At 35.3% G+C, this 12,984-nt stretch overlaps 1 protein-coding gene across 1 annotated transcript in view; it reads left to right on the top strand.

The window, feature by feature from the left end:
* The first annotated feature begins 2,198 nt into the window (after positions 1-2,198).
* Positions 2,199-12,984, top strand: part of NEK10 (NIMA related kinase 10) — a 92,704-nt gene continuing 81,918 nt past the window's right edge. The window contains 7 exon segments of the mRNA XM_085311754.1: positions 2,199-2,238; positions 4,796-4,910; positions 5,247-5,307; positions 6,509-6,642; positions 7,189-7,287; positions 9,968-10,052; positions 10,834-10,875. Coding sequence (XP_085167880.1) covers positions 4,837-4,910; positions 5,247-5,307; positions 6,509-6,642; positions 7,189-7,287; positions 9,968-10,052; positions 10,834-10,875 — 495 coding nt within the window. The 5' untranslated portion in view covers positions 2,199-2,238; positions 4,796-4,836.

The raw sequence follows: 12,984 nt of genomic DNA, 5'->3' as shown, positions 1-12,984 counted from the left end.
GAGCTGTGGCAGGCTCACTTAGTCATGAATAACCTTTGAAAACTCCAGGGAATCTCTGTMCTGCTAAATGAAGTCCAGTTTGTGCTGGATGCCATCTGCCAGCACAGATTACGTCTCAGTCCTCAGTCTGACCTAGCAGACTATAGGTAATGTCTCTTAAAATAAGAATTACTTTGGCCCTTTGCCTCCCACATTCCTTCTAATGACGTCTTTCCTGGCCCTGCACCTTAACCAGCTCTGAACATTCAGAAGACATTAAACAATCTGTTGTGATTTGCAGAAGCTCTAAGTCATACTAATACAATTCCCTAAAACCATCTGCCTACTAGCTAGGGCAGAGAGAGATTTCTTAGAGCTGCTACTTATCCTTGCCTTGATACAGATCTGCTATATAAACTTCAGAAATCCTCTTTCTTTCCACATCTGTGAATTGCAATTTAACAGGGTGGACTTAGGCAGAATCTGCAATGTAAGTTATGAGCTGGAAAAAGAGCCCAGAGATCTACATTGCTTGCCTCCAGGGATTTGAGACTGGGTCTAGCCATTTATGGTTCCACTGGAATTACGGAGGTAGTAGAGGGAAAACAAAAAACAGCAGTGGTTTGAATATTTTGATTTGTTGGGGGAATAGGAGCCCCATGCTGGATCTGTGTTAATCATTAGAGAGCCTTCAGAGAAGTGATTAAACAAAGTATAATTTGAGAGGTAGATAYATGCACATGGAAGTTTGTGTGTATAGCAAATGCACAATTTCCATATTGATACAAACCATCTAAGAAATGTTCTTCAAATGTTGTCTGTACGAGTTCAGAATTTTCTAGTCACATGCTGGCCAGTGGCTGGCCTTCTGTCTGCCTTGCTCTCTGAGAATTATAGAAGAAGCAGTTCCAAAGGGCTTTGGTTTCATCTAACTAGAGAAGAAGTGAATTTAGAAAGCTTTTAATCATCTTTGATGCTTGCTTTGCCATCATTTGACCCTATTTGAAGTGGGTTTTTTTCCATTTTGACAATAATAGATATTTGCTCTTTTAAGGAGTGATTTTTCATCTGATCTCACATCTAATGTATGATACTAGATACATTCCTGTCTGGCAACAGCATCAAAAGACTTATTAAAGCAAAGATATCTGCTACTTCTTTATCCAGCTTAAGCCAGTTACTCTGCTGTGTATTAGATAATGGAACTCAGCCACTGGAATAATTAAGAAAGGAACTGAAGATAAACCAGACATTTAGTTGGCTTACAAAGTTGTTCATATCTATTATTCGTATCCAATAGTTGTTGTTAGCAAAAGTTATAAGGAATGTAGGATAGCTTCTTTTTTTTCTGTTTAGGACAGTTGTTATCTGTTATATTGTAGTTTATGGAGGTAGATTATCCTCCATTGTGTCTTTGTGGTTTTGTTTATTTTKGGGTTTGTTTTCACCTTCTGAAACTTTATATACTTATGTCATCTCAGAGAGATACTAGACTGGGCCACAGATCAAATCTAGTGTGGTAATTCCTGCGTCTCCTGTTCTCATCATGTGAATTCTTCCATTTCTGACAGGGTTCTTGGAACACTTCTAACCAACACATCAGAATACATCTCACTTCTTACGTAATTGAATTAACATATTAATTAAATTAATTACATTTAATTATCACTAGCTAAAATGAATTAATGAATATTGCCCTCATTTCATGAACTGAAAAAGCCTCTATTCTGTAAGCATTTTTTCCTAAATGTATTTCTGTTTTTTTTTAATGAATTGTCTGAGTTCAATCTTTTTCTTGCACTACCTTAGTCAAGTATCAGTGCTCTTTGGTTTGTTTTATATATATTGGTTATGGRGCTGGCTTAATAGCTGTGGGATAGTTAGGAGGATAAATAATAGCCTGGCTCTGTGGAAATTCCTGCTAGTACAACTGAGGAAGAAACATGAGGGTGGGAACTTCAGGATTGGTGATTTCAAGAAAGTAACTGTGAGAGTGGGTAAGGAAATATTTCGTATCTATTTCTGTCAGACTTATGTCTGCTACAAGGAAAATGAGGGGTTGTTTCCTTTAGGTTACCCCTTGCTCAGGGTGTGGTGCTGATAGAGTTGCCTCTTTTAATGACTGGCTACTGATGAAAGGTTTTTCTGCTCTTCTCCCCTCTTTTTACAGCTGTGTGTCCCTGCCCCCTGCCTTGTCAGCAGAGATATTCATCAGTCCAGAGTTAACAGTGGCAGAAAACTAGCTGTGTGAAGAGCAAGGTATATGTTTTTCTGCTTGTTTAGCTTCCTAAACTGACTTAGATCAGACTGGGTCAGATAAGGAAGTGGAGAGGAGAGGCTGAGGTTGGAAAGTGAGAGTGAACGGGACTGCCACTTTAACCAGCCACTAGCTATTACTTTGGTTTGTCTCTGTACTAAAGCTGAAGGGCGCAAACACTTTTAGCCACGTAGGTGAATGCTCCTTTTCTCGTATTGTCCCTGCCTTTGTGCCAGCAAAAAGACATGGAGAAAAGCTATACGGTGATAAGGGTTAAAGCAGCAAAGATTATTTGTACCTAAATCAGAGTTCTAGTCCATCTGACTGTGCACCTGTGGTGGTGCTGTGCTGGCATAATAAAGAGATTTTGGAGGGCTGGTAAGTGACCAGAGCAGGCCTCTCTGTGTTGTGGTGCTTATTGACCTGTGTTGGCTTAACAGCCTCAAGGAATTAGAGAGGCAACTTCAGGAATCAGTTCTTGTAGGTGGCCCTTCGTTCTCAGACAACAGTGAAGGGTATTTGGCTTGATGGTTGTCAAGTTTGATTTTGTAAATGGACATTTGGATTTGTAATAGCAGTGAACATTTAAAATATTAGTCATCTGTTATTCTTTTTCGACTTTACTAAGGTATGGGAAACAGCAAAATCATTGGAGTTGTAGCTCTGACGCAAAGTTGAGGGTGTTCTGTAGTTGTAAGTTTTCCCACATAATCACAAAGACCTAACGTTTCAGGATGAAATTCTGACCGTATGAGGAGTCATGCWATTGATCTTTATGGTTTAATCCAAGAGATTTAATCCAAGAAAARCTTTTAAAATGGATGCTTGGAACTTTTAAGATTTAACTGTATTTACTCATGGGCAAGTTCTTTTGTGTGTGCTTTGTTTGGTTCATTCTTTAACCAATTATTTGAAGTCGGTTCTTTAAACATGTACTTGTGAGAAAGTTGCTAGTTTATGAATTACACAATATTTCTTAAGTGTGTAAATGTGAAGTGAAGATTGTATTGTGTCAGCCKTAATGTTATGCCATGTTGATTTAGGTGCTGAAGGCTTGATACAAAATGCAAATATCACTAAATTTGTACATGGAAGTTCTTACTCCTAAATTCTTAAAGAATTCTTAAATATACTTTAAAATGTATAGGACTTCACTTAATTTTTACTACTTTTGAAGCATAGAAAATTAATTAAATTAATTCGGTTTAATCTGAATTCAGAAATTTGATCCAGGTCAATCATTTTCTATGGAGTGACTGGTAGCACTAGTTCAGAAGAACAGAAACAGATGAATTGGCTTTACAGGCCACCTCACTTCCCAGAGTGAGATAACACATCCTGACAGCAGTTGTATTTTGGGTAGTTCTGCATCTGAGGTGAATATGCACAATTCAGAAAATAACTGTGATTTTTCAATATAGAAGCAGCAGTTTCTAGTAGGTAAAGATGCTTTTGTTTCCTGCCTTGTTTTCTTCTTCTCTGCCTGTGTGGTAAGATGGAATAAAAGATTAATAGCAGAACAACTCTATATTGCACAGAAAAATGGGGAGGAGAGGAGGCTGTCAGGTTTCATAGGAAAGTCTTATTAAAGAGATGTCAATGGAACATCTGAACTATTTACATTTAGTGAAGAATAAAACAAAGGGAGGAATGGATGGTGGTATTATATCCTTGTTTTTTAAAGCAGGGGTGCTCCAGCAATATGCAGTTCTATGCAGTTTTCTGGGATAATTCTTCAGCTCCAGCATGCTCCCTTCTCCCTGTGGAGCAGATTCTGCATCAGCATGGTTGCTCTAATGGTGGCAAGCTAGGGGCTTTTGTAGAAAATCAGACCTACTGCAAGTGTGCAAATAGACAAATAGGCTGAAAGTTTATATGCAGTGGATGTAATATGCAGTAGTGAGTTTGGTGAGGCTCTGCTCTTGTACTACTATTTTTTCATACAGCTTTGCTCTTTTATGGAAATAATGGACATGCATTGCATTTGGTAAGAAAAGCTTGGGCACTATTGGTATCAGGCATTCAGCTGAAATTCAGAAGATCCAGATTCTAAACTCTACTGAAAATTTCTGTGGTTCTTTGGGAGTTTGCATAATGAATGCATCTCATTTATTTGTCAGACACCTCCTTTTTCTATCTTTTATCTGTCTTCTTTATTTAGATTATAAAAAAGCAATTATCTTCTCTGTTGTCTGGACTATACCTTGTATGATCCAACCCTGATGTCAGCCTGCTGTAGCATAAATAGCCATTMCACAGTAAGAAATGATTGTAATAATACGCTGGAATAAGAAGAATCCCGAAAAATGCCATAGCATGACAGCTGGTAATATTTATCCTCACTAAAAATGTTTTAGGAAGTGAGGACTTGTGTTTTTAAGATTAATTACTTTACTTGTTCATAGCTAGAATTCTAAAGGATGCTATCACTTAGTGCCTAGAGTTTCATGCTGACCAAATAGTAGATTCATTTTTTCTTTCTGAAGTAGTTTCAGTTGTTTCTGTAAGCATTTGTTGCATTTTGCCATAGTAATAGAATCCTATTAYTTTATTTTTAAGGAAAGGTTTGTTTAGCCTCATGATGATGATGGTGATACACAATGCCTGATCAGGACAAAAAGTTGAAGAGCACAGAAAAAGCAACGGACAAAAAGCCTCATGAGATCTCTACTAGGTATAGTATCTGATGTTTTACTTTGTTTGAACTTCAGCAGGACCCGTGTGGTATTTGCACAAGCTGCCAAAGCTGAATGCTTTAATTGGAAATGCAGTGTAAACATGACAACTGTTACTCTGGTCACAAAGTTTATTTACACCTTTGTTGATTTAAGGCATTCTGGAGAAGCTATAAATTCTTCTCTATAAAAAATGGGGACCCTAGGCAACATCAGAAAACTTCATTTTTTCTCAATAGCTTGGTAGCTTGTTGATCATCTTTTTTTCTTACAAAAAAAATTTGCTTTYATGTAACTATTAATATATGTACTCATGTTCTTACGTTTTGTCCTAGGGATTATTCTGTTCTTAAAAGACTTCAGTCTCTCTTAAATGTTCAGTCAAGCAAACAACAGGTATTTTTCAATAACCACTATTAAACATGATATACAACYGTGTAATTATAAATAATGATGATTATAGTCTGTTGCAGATAGTTATGACATTGTGTTCTGTTACATTTAATTAAATCTWTTAGTAAAATCTTGTGCAGTGAAATGTGGCATTCTTATTTTTTTGGCAGTCTTAGAGCAGTGGGACAAATCATGTTCAGAAAGAGTGGAAGAATGAAGTAAGAGACCAAACTCATCCTAATCTGCTGTAATTTTTATTTAAATRGGAAAATATTGCTTTGTTATGTCAGTATCTTTGGCATATTTTTTACAGATATTGTCACACACAGTCATGTAGTCTAACAGTTTTATCTTCATCTGCACTCTACACAATATCATGAGAAAACAGTCTTGAAAATTTATTAGTTACAACATGATGAAAAGTAGTAAAGAATATAAAAGCAAAAATCAACGTTTTCACTGTAAACAATTTGTCGTTGGAGAATATCGCTACAGCTCAAAACCTTTAGTGGATAAATTTCAGTGTATGATGAAACTTGTGAGGATCGTAGTAAAATCTCCACCTCAGTGCCCTTAGTGAATCCTGTGTTTGTCATTCGAAGGAAAGAAAAGCAACAGATGGTGAGAGGTTTCAGTCCTTTGAATGCCAAACAATTTTTCCATTTCTATTCTGTAAGAAACTGGAAAAAATGACTTAAGGAATCCTCCATGGGGTATAGAAATTACGCACCTCACTTCCTGGATGGAGGCATGGAATTGCTGTATCAAGCTGAAATATCTGAGTTCTGCAACTTAAGAAAAATATGAAGGCTATGCAACTGTAAAAATGAAACTGATAAGAAACATTGATRATAAGAATGCATGTTGCAGAGTCTATTGAGCTTTGTTGTTATAATTTTAAGAGATACTGTTTTGACACTTTATATAGCTTGATATACAGCATTGTTTTGCATCAGTTCTCCTGCACTTCTTTTTTGTATTATGTAATGTGTGTGTGTATATACATATATGTACATATATACATATATGTATATACACACACACACATACATATATATGTTTTATAATGGCAATTATAGATCCAAAGTTTAACAGTTTCTGTAGTTCGAGAACTTGAGAAAACATATGTTTTGCTTGTTTACACTCTTACAGAACTGTTGAAATACTGTATTTGCCTTACAGATACTCTCCCTTTTCTCTTAAGCTTCCAGCTATTAATTTTGAAAGTGGCCAAACCAGCATGACAAAATCTCAGCAGTATGTCGTCAAGAGTAATGGACAAAAAACCCATATTCAGTGGCAAGGATCAACTGAATCTGTTGAACTTGAAAACTTCAGGTAAAAAAAAAAAAAAAAAAAAAAAAGCTATTATGATGACACAGTGTTGTGTATCTGAACATCTTTATATGATTTTGTTGAGGTGTTGAAAGCATTTGTATTTGTACTTTTCTCTGTTACTTGTACTTCCATCTTAACCTACTGTCTAAAATATGAATTATATACTTTTAGCTTTCTAAACCTAACTGTATACATTCTTGCTTTTGTAGGTTTCAGTCTTATGCTCCCATTCCATATAGCGGGCTGTTGAGATTTATTATGTTTGATTTAAATAAAGTAATGGTATCTTTATTTGGAAAGTCTGGACTATTACCCAGGCTATACTGTTATAATAGTCCCAAATTATRCATGAGAAAAGACTCTTTTTCCATACTATTAGTATCTGGAAATCTGAAATTATCTTATTCCATTACAACTGCTTGTATGATATTTCCTACTATTTCTTGCTAATACTAAGTTTTGGTAATCTAAATTTAATTATCTTGTTGCAAGATAATTACCAATACAGCCTTTTTCTTTTTTTTTTTTTTTAACTTTTTTCATTAGCCTGATCTACAAAAATGAGAGAAGTTTTAGCAAACATCCCAAACATAAGCTTTTTCAAGAGATCTTTACAACTTTAGTTAAGAACAGACTTACCTGCAGGTAAGGATACTGCACACATTTATATTTAAGAGAGAGAGATCACTTTTCCTTGAGTTAAGCAAAGAACTAGTATGCATGGATATGACCTGGCATATATTTTTCAACAGCAGACGTTTAAGTGGAAACTACTAGCTTCACATCTCGGTTTTAGCCTTTTAAACAATCTTTTAGATACTAGTTTTGAAAACTGAATACTTGGTTGGTGGGAGGAAAGATTGGGTATCTTTGACTAAATCTGTATGACCAAAATTCTAACATCTATGTTTCCCATGATCATCTGTCCAAATCTGGTAACTGTAATTTATGGGTTGTTTTTCTAATTAATTTTGTTCTTATTTGATTGATACTTGTTCTTATTTTATGGACTGCTGCCAATATATAGAAAGGTCAATGGCTTTCATGCAGTTCAGATGAGCTTATGCCGCTGTTCTTATTTATTTGTATGTGTCCATATAGCAGGAATAGAAAGGAAAACCCCTTTCTTATGCTGTTCTCATAACATTTGATAGAGTAAGAAATAAATGCAAGAGCTTCAAAAAAATAGACCGGCAGCAAAAGGCCTCTTTTGGTGCCTTGCTCTTCTGGGAAAGAAAAGGCTTTTTTAGACTATTTTTTAGACTAATATATACCATTGAGGTGTGTTGTATTTTTCATCAAGAGAAATAATTTGAAAATTTGGAACCTCTTTTTTGCAAGTTCTTCATCTCAGTACCACTAGAGAGATGTCAGTGGCTCAGCTTCATTTAAGAATTTAAGAATAAAAATTTAAGAATAACTTACATTGTCTCTTTCCAAAATCTATTTATATGTTGTGACATACCTAACTCATTTTTTGTTTTTTTTTCCTTCCATGCCCTTTGATGATGATGATATAATAAAATCAGCCTCTTGTATTGTAAATAAAAGCACCCAGATAAGATTAATGAGACAAGCATATATTAATAGACCTGTAAAACCCATAACACAAGTGCAGTTACAGAGGTGATTTAGTTGCCCTTTGTAAATATATTACTACAGCTGTGGTGTTACCCTCTCTTTGGAACTACTGCCGTTGCATTTTATCAGAGCCTTAAAAGCTGTCATCTTCGTCTGCATTACATACTTTTGCTGACATAACTATGTTTGGTTGGGGTACAAAAAATTCACACCCACTTACTGACATTACTGTGTTGGCAGAAGACCTGGCTGAAGACAGTTCTATTGAGAAGAAAGCTTTCATGAGCTTAGCTTAAGTTGTTTGGAAAAGCAGTGTAACTAAGCAGGCAGAAAAACTCCTTCTGGTGTATGTTGAACATATACTAGAGTCTCTAGTAACAAGTAATGTAAATGTAACTATAGTAGCAGATGCTCTCAAATATTAAGTGGACTCAGAGAATTACTATCCCCACTCAAAAATGTGGCAGATGGATTGAACCACTAAAGAAACTAACTTTGGTCAAGAACCAAGGCCTTCTGAAAAAATAACTTTATAGAACCACTGTTCAAAGTGAGATGAAGATCATTTCTGATCTCACCTGCAAATTTTTGTCTAGTACATGGTTTACCAGTATGTGGTTGCTGTTTACTCTCCGTGAAAGCTAAGCACTTTCCTGAAGGGGCCAAGTGTGGAAACATGGTAAAAAATAACATTACTTCTGGCAGAATATTGACATTAGAAGGGCTGAGATTTTGCTAGTATCTATTTGCACAACATTTATTTTTATCAAAATATTTTTAGCCATTGGCATCATTCCCAACTGCAAATGATAGCAAGGGAAGAGAACTGCCACATCACACAGAGTTCTTCCTTTCCTTGGAAGCTTGCCCAATACAGAGTCTCTTGTCTCAATTAAAACAAACCAAAAAGGTGTCCAATGTTAGGTTTGTGTAAATGAGGAAATGGGGCTATATACCTTTCAAAGACAATGGAATTAGCAATGCCATTACTAGTATTTCTGCAGGACTGCTGTCCTTGACGTTATGTGCAAATCTGGGTTGTGTTTTTTGCCTGGCTTTGTATGCAGAAACATAAAGGAGGAAGTTCTAATTGAAAATATAATCCCGTATCAAAAACACTTAAACAAAATAGTAAGTTATTCCAAAGACTAGTAATAGTAATATAGTAATAGTAATATTACTACATATAGTAATAGCAATATTACTAGTCTTTGGCATAATAAGACTAATAATGTTACAGTAGTAATGGTGTATTGTAAAAACAAAGTACATCATGGTCATTTAAAAATTTACTTCAAATCTATCTATTCTTACGTCTGCCACACTTACGTGGTTTTATTATATTTTTATGTAAGTATAATTTGTGCAAAGAAATTTGGTGTATACTTTCTCTGTTTCCAGCCTTTGGGCCTTGATGCTTGACTTAAACTAAATTTCTGACAAAGCATGATCAGTTTGTGCTTAGAGATGGGAATGAGTTTTCCTGGATCACTTCACTGATAATAAGTGATGGCTGGTAGTATTCATATAACAAAATCAATTTATTTAGAATTGTTACTATGTTTGAATGTAAATGCAGTTTAAAGTTGTGTAGTATAGAATTCTGTAGTATAGTATGTTGGATAGCTGGTGTAAGTTATTAGTTTTCTAGTAAATTGATCCCTAAATTGAAATGGCTTCTGTAAGCATTTCTTACACTTGTTTGTTATATTTAGTTTGTATGTTTTGGATATTTCTGCTACAGGGAGTGGGTTAGTCAAGCTCCATCCATCCATTTTCTGAGAGTATTAATCTGCCTGAGATTACTAATAAGGGATCCATGCTATCGGGTCAGTATATCAAAACATTTTTTCCTCTTTAGACAAGAGAATGCATATAAGCAGCATGCAGATAATTGTGTAGGGGCATGTGAATAAAAATGTCTGCATTCTTACAGATGCATATTTATTATGTGTCTGTACCTATATTTCTCCCTGTGAAGATACAAATGATCTGTAAGCAAACAGATTCTAAGAGTGAACTTCTGCTGTTCTTGGATAATTTACTGAATTTCTGGTATTTATTATGTAGTATCTGTTGTTGCTAACCCTAGCAAAGAACCTGTGAATCTCTGTAACAGACAGCTTGGTCATTACTATGGTCTGTAGATTCCTTACTTGACTTCAGGTCTTGGTATAAATATGTAAATAATATATTAATTGAGGAAAAMTGAAAACTGCCTATTCTTCCTGGCAGTCTTATGCTTTGAACTACAAAATATAGTTTTTAACTGTATTTTGGCTACTGTAGTTGTTATTCATAAGATGAAGCCTCAAACATCTAGTAAGATATTTATCTTCATGAATTTCTTTTCCAGGTGTTCTGAAGCTTATATTGCTATTCCAATTTCTAAACCTTAAAATTTCACAGTTTTTGTATAACTACTTAAATATAAGTARTTCTAAATTTGAAGGTGCTAAGCATCTCCAGAATCCATTGACTTTGACAACTGGAGTTAAGATTTCTCAATACTCATAACAAATAGGGCATTTATGATCAAATGTTATCTCATTCTTGTGTTTTCTGTATTTTTGAGTCACTTAACTTGTTCATATGTTTATTTTCTTTCAGGAAATGCTTCACAGCTTGGGTGGAATTGAAAGTCTAGCTCAGGTAAAATTTCCCTTAGTACTTTTGCCCATTATGTTGCATGTAAAAAGTGGTGTACWTGTAGTCTTGGTTTATGGAAAGGAGTATATTCTGTTTGCACATAGGCAGTTAGTGTGTTTCTTCACTAGTGAACAAAGCAACTTTCTATGTAATCTAGCAGCATTTAACCCATGGCTTTTAGTTAGGAGGATTAACAGATGTCTGCTGAAGTGGAAAAAGGGTTAGGAAAGGTCAACATGTTTGGTTCAGTCAAAAGAAAAGAAACTGTAGACTTTTGAAGGAAAGATGAGTGATGTSCCCTTGAACTTCACCAGATGACTCGTCAAGGGAAAAAAGCATAGTGATAGAATGGTTTAACAGCTTGAAATGTGGGAACCACAGCACCTTTGCATTATGAAACATTATTGATTGACTACTCTATTGTTATTGCCCTGTGTTAATGTTACTTTACTCTTGGGTTTTTAATATCTGTCTTCAGTGAGTAGGAGTTGTCCGTTTGATGGCATGATACAACATCACTTGAATATGTTTGAGACTGAGACTAAACATTGGTAGTTTTCCTTCTAGACAAATTAGAATTTGGAAGAACAAATGTATCTTTCTAGAATGTGATCATCATTCATTAATATCGATCACATCCCTAGTACTTCAGGGAACTCATAGTGTGTTCTGAGTTCTTTTGGTCTGACAGTCACCAGTTGGAACTTCCGTAGGGCTGCAGGAGTTAAAGATTGTTTTCTTCTAATGGATGTGGTTCCCACATAAATTGTTTGCTGTATTCCAATCCTATGTCATTTGATGCTTAACTATGCCTTTTGAGGGAGTTGCACAGTGCATAGTACAATGGCCTACTGGCATTGGCAACATATGCAAATGCAGTCCTTTGCATCATGAACCCAAATCATAAAGTTGATCATCATTTTTACTGTATATGTGTTGCTAGCATAGAGATTTCAAAAATCATCAGAAGTAATTTTAATGATTTCTGAACTTTTGGGGATTTTTTTTTTAATCTTTCAAATGAGATAAAATGAAGTGCTAAATGGGCTTAGGCACTCTGAAATGCACTTTGAAAAATGTTAAGGCCAAGACTTTCATTATTGTTATTATTATTATTATTTCAATATTGTCTCAGAAAATTGAAGAGTGGCAGTAATTTTAGTGTGGATTGTTCATCTAAGTTTTCTTACCTAATCTTAGTATCTCAATCTAAAGTCCTTTKTTAGACTATTCTATACAGCACAGGAAACATCATTTTGGCATCATGGTTTCATATACAATTATCTTCATTTTAAAGTGTTCTGGGTTATTTTGATAGAAAGTACTAATAAAATTATTGCCACCAGTATTACTTTGCGTAGTAGTGTTCTCATGTAAGTTTTCTGTTCAAATTTTGTCCTACTACAATAGTTCTAGTCTCTCTATGTCATTGCTTCAACCTGCTGTAGATTCTGTACACAGTATTCAGGAGATTTCAAAACCCCACCAACTGTATGAGACTAATGTGTAAATGATACTGAGAATCTAACCAAGATCTTGGGTACTAACAAACATTATATCCATGTGATAATTCCCATTTCCTGGATAAGTATGTTTGCTCAGTTAGATATTAGGGTTATTAAAAAGTATTGGCCACCATTTCCTGCCTGCTGGCTATGTTTAAAAAGAAAAGTACCTGCAGTTGCAGCTTAAGTAGAATCTGAGTCTATCAGTTGTGTACTAAGCATACTTGAGAATATAACACAATTTTGATTTGAACTGAAGATCCATCTAGCTGTTGCCAACAGCAGCCAATAGTAGATACTTAAGGAAAAATATGAGAGCAGAAGCCTGAAGTGATAACTCCCCAGAAAACTCCTTTGGGCTCCAGGAACTTGCAAGGAACGGAATTTTGAACCTGCAGTTAAGGTCTTTGTATTTGGTAGTCTTCAGTGGATTTTCCTCCTGTGGAATTTTTCCAGTTGGAATTCTTGCACTTCTGAATGCCGTCTGTACCTTGGCAAGGAGTTACACAGCCAAACTGTGCATGATGCTGGAGAGGTACCTTTTTTTTTCCTTTAGTCTGTAWTTTCCTTTAGACTGTAATTGCCAGTCATGTTCTGAGAATGCCCA

The sequence above is a fragment of the Rhea americana genome, unplaced genomic scaffold (genome assembly GCF_003343005.1).
Source record: "Rhea americana isolate MKP2758 unplaced genomic scaffold, rheAme1 scaffold_35, whole genome shotgun sequence".
Lineage (NCBI taxonomy): Eukaryota > Metazoa > Chordata > Aves > Rheiformes > Rheidae > Rhea > Rhea americana.
Note: the sequence above shows the minus strand (reverse complement) of the source record. Positions and strands in the feature narration are given on the sequence as shown.